We start from the raw sequence: 9,448 nt of genomic DNA, 5'->3' as shown, positions 1-9,448 counted from the left end.
GTTAAAATATTTAGAGAAGAAAATTTCTTTTTGAAAATTGTAGAAGGAAACGGAAACGTCAACCATATTTTATTATAGTTATTTATTAAAAATTACTTGTGACTAATGTTTCGCAATTTTTAAACATTCTCCGCCATAACTTTCTTCTACTATTTTGCATTACAGTTAATTTTCCAAATGGATTTTTTTCCTTCAGTAAAATGTAAATAAGCTTAAAATCATAAACTCCGCCACAAAACCAATTCAACCGAAAACGCAAAAGAGCAGAAGTTGAACTAAAAAAGGGTAAAAACAAACTTTTGTGTTATTCATTTTAGAGGTTATGATATTCTTCTGCATGTTGTTTTTGTTTTTTCTTATTATTTTTGTACTTATGAAAGCCTAAACTTTTCTCTAAGGAGGCTGAATTTTGTGTCCTTATCGTTATATTTTATCATCGTCATCGTCCTCGTCGTCATCGTCGTCATCGTCCTCGTCGTCATCGTCCTCATCATCATTATCGTCATCGTCATCAGTGTTATAGTATGCAGCCAGTCAGGCTTGGCTTGAACGTCTTCGCTGACGTTATTGGGCTTAATACTTTCAACGATGAAGGCAAGAAAAATGTTTTAAATTTTTAATAAATTTTACGTTATAGAAATATATTTCCACATTTTATTTATAAAGAAAACAGTAAAGGGAAAAAGAAAATTGAGAGAAAAAGAATTGAACCTTACCACATCACACCAGCACGCTCAGCTTTGTCTTCAGCGTTACGAATGCTTTGATTTTTACTAAAGCGTAATTACATGTTAAATGAGGCCAACATCACAAATGCAAACGCAAGCGCTACCAGTTTGGGAATACTAGTTCTGGTATGGGAAACACTTGAGGTACCTAAAATATTAACAACAACAGCAACATCAACAGCAACATAGCAATTGCAATATTGTACTAACAACTAGAATGCTAGCAATGGCATTGGCAACAGCAACGGCAACAGCAACTGCAGGAGCAACAAATATGGCAGTTGAATAATTGCTACGAAAGTTGAGATTGCTGTTGAGTGACGTTGTTTATTTAAAAATGAAGACAAACGATGAACGACGATGAACAGCGAATAGCAAACTGAGAAGAAAAATTTTAAAAGTAAACCGCATTAGTGTTGTACCGCATACAAAATATCTACTGTGGAATATTCCACAGCCAACGTAACGCATGAAAAGGACACAGAGTTACCCAAAGTGGGCGGCAATCTTCTTGATTCTCAGTCTGTTAACAAAACTTAGAGATGGATGGATGGATGACTTAAGTACAACCTCAGTGGCAGTCGCCTGCCTTGAGTGGTTCATTTTGTTGCAATTAGTATAATTAAAATTGTTTAAATAATTATTTACGGAAATTGCAATGGTATATAAATGAACTAAATTCTAATATATAAGTAATTTATGGATACGCAAACACATTCCAATTATAATGGACAGATTAACAATCAACTTTTTTCTAGAAGTATGAATAGTTTGGTTTTATATTATTCTTTTTAAGTATTTCAGACTTAGTCCAGGTCTTACGCCACAAACCTCCCAATACCTATCCCTTTACCTCGATGAGTGGGATTTTGATCCCTCCATCATCCCTCTCTTCAACCGAGGCTCTTATGAACCCGGTCACAGAGTCTATACGCTACTGCCCCTGAGCTTGTGCAATAACTCTGCCTTCTTCACTAATACCCAATTTCCCTGCTTCACGCCTATTCTTTTCTACCGTTGTGTATCCTTTCATGCCATTTTGCGCTAAAAAACTGTAATAGGTAACAGAATATAAACATGAATAGAGATTATCAGCCCTTATTAGTGTTATTATATTTGCCACAGTTACTGAAGTCTTACACAAAGTCTCGAACTGGTGTATAAGAGAACGTCTAAGTATTAACCCAAAAAATGCTGTAATTGTATCATTTTCCAGAAGATACAAACTGAATATTGGGTCTCTATCTATACAAGATGCGGCTGTCGAATGCTGCGACGAAGTCAAGTAAACGTCTTAACTGGAACACTCACCTGGATAAAATAATTGGCAAAACCACCCGGGTCATGTGAACATGAAGAAACTCATAGGGTGGAACCTGGGGCCTAAGTTTCAGAATTTTCTCGTGGATCTGCTACACAATGGTCTAGATATGGCATCCTATGCAGCTCTTGTTTGATGGAATAAGACACAACAAAATGCTGCAATACTCAAATGCAATATACTATCTTGTATGTATCGCTATGACGGGAACTATTAGAATATGTCTCACTTCAGCACTGAACTCCATAGTGGGTCTTACCCCTCTGCATCTCTTTATTAAAAAGATAGCAGCCTTGAGTGCAGCTAAGCTACAGAAAATTCGATCGTTTAGATTGGGAAAATGGCACTCCTAGAACTAAAAGTGATTTCATGGTACACCGATGGTTCAAAAACCAAAAGAGTTGGTGCTGGTATATTTGGTTCTAACATAACACCAGAATCTCGTTCGCGCTGGGTATATAGCCCACTGTCTTGCAAGAAGAGGTTCACGCAATCGAGGTCGCACACTATCTGTACGGAATTATACACTCTGGTCGAATTTTTAGTGTGGAACATGAGTCTCTATGTGCCGCGTTCTGTAAATTCTTCAGTTGCTTCCAGTCTATATATTAGTTGTATATGAACCAGTTTTGTTTTATGAAGCGTGTTTGTACTACAATTGATATTGCAGTAGTTATGAATTTCCGCTTATAATAAACTTCATATTATTTTTTTTCCGACGTAAATAGTACATTATTAACTAAAATCTTTGAAAACCTAAAATATCTTAAATAAAAAAAATAATTTCTTCTCAATTATTAAAATCAGCATGTCATCACCATTTCTCAAAAAAGCAAGAAATTAAAAAACTATTGTAGAAGAAAAGCAATTAGTGTCTTTATAGTTTAATGAAGAAACCGAAAAAGTGATTAAGTTCTACTTGACTTTATTGCTGATGGCGCCATGCATTCTCTTCTGCTGCCATAACAAACGGAACTGGAGAACTTCCGACTGAACTCGATAGACGTTAATACTCTTCAATATGGCGGATGGCGGATGGCGGATGGCGTATGGCGTAGCACGAGTAAACGAAAGCAATTAACGCTTAAACGTTTAAATGAAATAAAACACAGATTCACAAAAATAGTACAGAAAGTAGAATAAGAAGGCGTAAGAAAAACAAAATAAAATGTTAGAAAAAATCAAAAAAAAAAAAAAACAACAGCAGAAACAAAAACAAACTAAAGAAAAGGAAGTTAAGAAAAACAAATGATAAACTTAGAAAAACATTAAAATAGGAAGAAAAGCAAAGTTAAACTTTTTTCATTAGCTGAAGTGTAAGAGTTTGTCGGTTAAGTTGGTCAAGTTTTCGCTTTCAAGTTTAAGAGCGGAAGGAAGTATTCAATGCATGCACATACATGCACACTTTGAGCGCTTGTCAAACCCACACACACGCACCAATTTTACACGTAAATGTGCATACCAAGGAGCACATAAACAACTTTCAAATCAACTTGAATCAATCGCATAGTTCATATAGTTTAACGAAATCGAAGGGTTTTGTCAATGTGGACAATGTAGACAATGTAAGGCAAGCCAATGAGCTGGAGAGTATCAACGCAGCGTACATAGAGCAAATGAAGCGCATGAAAACTGAAACGGAAACGGAAGTTTACCAAAGCGCACAAGCACTACAACTCATACAGAACGTAGAGAAGTCTATGCAGTAGATGGGTTACATCTACTGCATTGTACTTGTGTGCTATGCTGTGCTGTACTGTGCGATTAATAGTGTAAGTGCTGGAAGTTTTTCTTTACTTACCAACGAATAATAAAAGTTTTACTTTTTCCTGCCACTTCTAATAACACCAGTAACATTGGGACTGGGTTGGGTAGTGGGAATTGGTAATGGTTACTGCTACTTGCCGCCGCACTGAGTCCACATCTCATATATAAAATATTTTCAAATTTTACTTTTAATTTTTCTTCCTCTTATCAAAATCAAAATGATAGAAAAAATTGTATAAGAAAAAACGAGTGAGTAAATTGTGATAGGCAAAAAAAAAAGGAAGAGACTGACTAGAAATTTGTACTTTTATCTCATTTCTTTAAGCTGGTCTTTGTCGTTTGTCATTGTCTTGTCGCTTGTCGTTTTGTTGTTGTGTCAGTGTCAGTTACGCGTCAGTTTGTCACGTCCTGTTCTATGCTTTAGTTTTTGACTAGCAAACAAAATATGAAAAAAGGAAAATGTCCCGAAAACTTTACTATAAAATTTGTTGAAATACTTTTCTTCAACTTTTCTATTTTTTGTGATTTTTTCCCCGAAAAGGCAGAGAGATTGGATTGAATTTCAATGACTTTGCTAATATATGCCGAATTGCAATAAAGTTGTAAAATTTCAAAAAGGATATTAGGAAATACTTTGCTAAAACTTGCACAGAACCAGAATCTATAAAAAATCTTTTGAAATGTATGCAATGATTTATTTTTAATGCAGTATTTGTTGATGTAAAAATTATTTGCTCTGCAAATATACTATATATATATTATCCATATATATATACATATTGTAACGACAGACATAATGTGACTTCAAAAGTTGTTAAATTATATTTATTAGTTGTGAAAGTTTTTTAAGTATTTACAAAAAACATTTTGTAGATGTATGAAAAATATTATGAAAAGGAAAAAAAAAAATAATTTAAAAAATTAATGTTTTTTTTATAAACATATATAAAAAAAAATAATTTTAAATAACGCCTGCCCTTCTGCGGGGTAACAAATAGCTTCACAAATAACTTATTATGTGAACGGGAGAAACAGCATCTACTTGAACACTGGAGAGCCCAAACAGGCATGCGACAGTCAAAAAGATTCATTGATCCTGAACACATCAAAGTTGATGCTATCATCAACCTTAGCAGAAATGATATCAAAATCTACACTGAACTTCTTACAGGACACTGTAGACTTAATTAGCACATGAAGATTATAGGTGCGGTAGAAAGTGATTCCTGTCGACTCTGTCATGAGGAGAAGGAAACATCAGAACATGTTCTATGCAACTGCCCAGCGGTGGCAAGACGTCGACTCGATTACCTTGGTAGCGGGATCCTGGTCCCAAATCAAATAGGTAAAATTAAGCCCACTGCAATTATATGATTTATAAATAGTCTAAAATTGTCCTAGTTGGGCCTATAGGCGCACAATAGTTCTTTTAGGTCGGGGTGCACAAATAGCCTATTCAAATAATAATAATAATAAATAACGCCTTGTTTCTACTTTAAATGGAACGGCCACCACTGTGTCCGGGTATTGTAAATAGGCAATATACTAAGTGCATGGCTTTCTAAGTACTTAAATGCTCATGAAGCCATGACATTGATGAAGCTCCAGTTAGTTGATAACTGAAAGTTTCGACCCCAAATAAAGAAAGTTGCAACTTCAATTATAAAATTACTAACTATTATGTTAATAATGTTAGAAATTGTAAAACCCGGTAGAGTCTAAAATGCATTTAGTTTAAGATCTCACTGTACTGCAAGCGGTACATACTATATAGTTTTTTCTAGTTCTACGAAAATTTAACTAATGAATGAAGGATTCTTAATTTAACTTATACCAATTTTGTATTTTTCAAAATATGAGATAAAAGGTTTCAACATAAAAACTCTGTAGAAGGGCCTGTCGTTACATAGTTTTTATCCAGAAACTACATGGAATCGATCATTTAAAAAGCATGTTTAAAAAGAAGTGTCGAAATGGTTTTTGTTACTAATTTGACAGCACTATTTTCTTTTTTCATACAGAAATAAAGTATTATTTGTCTTATTTAGAACAGATTAGCAATTACACTATTAGACGTAGAGCACAACATATCATATTACACAACTACAATGCAGTAGATGTAACCTATCTGACACATAGATTTTTCCATGTTCTGTATGTGCTGGCGTGCTAGTTTCTTTACAGTGTGAAAGTGTTTGTCAGTTTATCCCAAGTTTTTATATATAGATTAATATATTGAATAGGTAAAAATATCGAATAGAGCATCTTTAGAGTGGCGTCTTCCAACTGATCGACTGATGTAATCTGAAAAAAGAATTTGCTGAAAAAAGAATCTGAAAAAAGAATTTGCTGAAAAAAGAATCTGAAAACAGAAGATTCCAAATAGTATTATATCCTACCAGTACAGGTTAAAGTATCATCTCAACAAATCGGAAACTTAAAAATTCTATACTTCAAGTAATTCATGGATACAGAATCCCACGAGAGAATACATAACTAATTCGTGAGCCAAGTACCATAAGTCATGTATATACAAGAACAGTACAGACCATATTGGCCATAGCACCCAAATACAAATGTTTAGCAAGTGTATTTAAGAAGTAAAATATGGAAGAATAAAAAACTTAATCGACTAAAGAAATGTATTCGATTACATTTGAAAGAACCCTATTCTATCATCACTGTCAGTTTACACTCTCTAAACAGTAAGGTATCAACAAGTTTTTAAATGATCAAGTAAATATGTTGAAAGACGAGATCCAATCATTGTCGTTGAGAGCATAAAATAAATAGATGAAGTATATGCATTAAATTTTATGGAATTCCTAAATCATTTTGATCAAACTGTTGCTTTCAATTAAAAAATAATTAATTAAACTCAATTTTCTCAATTACTCGTTTACGTATTAAAATGCAATCGACTTCTTAAATTCAATTATTGTTTCATTTGTATTTTTTTTTTTTAATAAAACACTTGAGGATTAAAGGAAAAATAAATTTGTCTAGAATTTCGTAAATTAATATGAAACATTCAATAAAGTGTAACCAATCAATTTGTAGACATATTGCAATCAACATCATTAATCAAAAATGGTAAGGCAGCCAAATTTTTGCTACGCGTAGAAAAAAGGATGAAGGATACGTTCTGATAAGTTATTTGCTGCTTAATGAAAAATGATGTGTTTCATAATTTAATGAAACAATCTCATATCGACATAAACATAGTATATTATATTGTAAAAAAACTTATAAAAAATTTAATATTTTTTTTTCGCTTTATATATAATATAAATCTAGACTATTTAAAGTATAATATACTTTATGCAGCTGTAGTCTTTTTATTTTATAAGTAAAATTGTATTTAAGTAATTTATGTATATATCAGCTTTATTTTTAAAATATAAATTTCTGTGAATGCAAATGAGATAAATGTACATCCGATATTATACCTGCCATAAAGAATTTATTAGTCATTTTCAACTGCATTGAAAAATAATATCGTACCACAATATCCTTCCTGTGCTGTAATCGGAATAACTGTACTAGTTTGTTGTTGTTTCGTATCTTGTCGTAGGTGAGTTTAATAATTACATATTTCTTAAGTTATTTAAATACCACGTACATCTTATCAATTTACTATTTCATTAGATTCTGGATGTTTCTGTCTCTTTTCGATTCATTCCAATCCAATATCCTGCAATGCTTAGTATGTTGGTGCTATGGAAACTGGAAAGCAATAACTGTATATTTAGAAATAGCTTTGTATGATATATATGAGTTATAGACTTAACATATAAACTTCAACGTATAATAAAAATTATCATTTCCTAAGATTTGATTATATGGACATAAACGTGCATAAGTGAGTTTTGTTTCAAGATATATTACTATAGCACATTAAAGTGCAGCATACTAAAGTGCATATTTTGAACTGAATTCTAAATTAAAGATTCATCTTACCTGCATTTAAGTTTCATTTATATCGTCACTTGAAGGATCAAGTTCAAGCCCATCATTTATATTAGAGGCATCATCACATGATTCTTCCGACGGGTCGAGTAACATTGTTGCGGATAGTGTAGGCGAGGCTAATGTAGTTTCAGATTTCCTCACTTCTGGTTCCAATAATGGAGGAATCAGTGTTTCGGCTTCATCAGGATACATTTCGTCCGGCAAAATCATATAAGAAATCATCGTTTCAGTATCTTTCTCTGAAGAGGAACTTGCCTCCGAACCCATATCCGTAAATTTTTCCTTAAAAACTTTACCATTAACATTTAATTTGTTGTCATTTGACTTCCATTGCAGAATAAACTTAAAAAACTTTATGATTTCTCCTTTGTATCGATACAACACCAACAGTATATTGAAAAATAAATAACAACCAGAAACGTATGTATATTTCAACCATAACTCGTCACCTTTAACCTCGGTTTTGAGTTCATCGATGGCATGCTTTATGCTTGCAAAAAACGGCCATCTTTTGTGTTCAACAAAGAATTTCATGGCGTTTAAATCATTGTAACCAGGACAAACGTGATAAACTCCTTTTATGACATGGTAGACAACAGGAAACTTCCTAGCGTGCAAATTGAAACGTAATATCGGGTTTCTTGAAATATCGATACTAGCAACGCTCAAACCTTTTTCACCCATCACTGAAGCAACTTCAGTCCAAACACTTCCGTACTCTGTGTAACGATCGGCGGTTCCATTGTGATAGTCTACGATCCACTCACCATCCAGAAGCATGTGCCAGTTGGTATCGATGTACTGTTTTAATTCGGCACTTTGTGAATTTTGCAGATATTTGACACGTAAATATTCTTGCAATGTCAAGACACAAATAAAGGTGAACAGCAAGCAGGCATTAATAATTTTAAGTCTCGTGATATTCATTTTCAAATCAACTAATTACTTTTTACTAGATTTTATTTAATTTCATTAATTTTGAAGACTTTTACATAATTTTTGTGGTTGGTATTACTAGTGAGTTGAAATGAATTTTGGAAATTTGCTTCTATTGTATATAAGATATATAAGATATAAAAAAATTTTTATTATGATTTAACATAAAGGTTTTTTAATTTTTAAAAATGACAACTGGCTAATGTGACCTCAAAAAATACTATTCTGTAACTATCTTAATTATTTAAGAGAGTAAAGTCTATAGACACAAATTTGAGTCTGTGACAGACTTCAGCCAGGCTCCTATCAATACTAGGTTATTTGTTATGCAGATGTCTCTTTCTTATTGATTTTAAATTTTTCGATATAAGTAAATTACATCACTTTCACAATTTTCTTTGAAAATTTTATAAGGAACCTCGTAGAAATGTTCTTTTTGGCTAGCCTAGGTATCTACATTATAAGTAATAGCTTAATAAGTCTTCTCTATATTGTTCATATATGCTTCAAGAAACCTATAGTCTTTGTTTCTTCCTATTAAAAAGTATCTGATTAGAAGAGACAGATATTAACTATTTTGAGACTACTGTTAGCTTTTTAAATCTAAATGATATATGTCAAACACCGACCAAATTTTTTTTATTTTAATGCAACCTACTTTGTGATTTTTGAAGAGATAAGTGTCAAATCTGCTGTCAAAAACCAGAGGATGGGTTTTGTTTTG

General features: G+C 32.6%; 1 protein-coding gene across 2 annotated transcripts; it reads right to left on the bottom strand.

Annotated features, from left to right (window-relative positions):
• Positions 1-7,200: 7,200 nt before the first annotated feature.
• On the bottom strand, positions 7,201-8,857 carry LOC119683414. 2 transcript variants are annotated; one of them, XR_005252651.1, is made up of 3 exons: positions 7,777-8,857; positions 7,321-7,542; positions 7,201-7,265 (listed from the first exon to the last, which is right to left on the bottom strand). XR_005252651.1 is itself a non-coding variant. In XM_038097079.1 (2 exons), exon 1 carries the CDS (start codon positions 8,713-8,715, stop codon positions 7,783-7,785), a length of 933 nt encoding a protein of 310 aa, XP_037953007.1. In that variant the 5' UTR covers positions 8,716-8,857; the 3' UTR covers positions 7,201-7,542; positions 7,777-7,782. The 2 variants fall into 2 exon arrangements, 1 of the variants encoding a protein (XP_037953007.1); XM_038097079.1 differs by having other exon boundaries at positions 7,201-7,542.
• Positions 8,858-9,448: the final 591 nt, after the last annotated feature.

Source organism: Teleopsis dalmanni, chromosome 2 (genome assembly GCF_002237135.1).
Source record: "Teleopsis dalmanni isolate 2A chromosome 2, ASM223713v2, whole genome shotgun sequence".
Taxonomy (NCBI): Eukaryota; Metazoa; Arthropoda; class Insecta; order Diptera; family Diopsidae; genus Teleopsis; species Teleopsis dalmanni.
The sequence above is the reverse complement of the archived record's forward strand: the minus strand, read 5'-3'. Positions and strand labels throughout refer to the sequence as shown.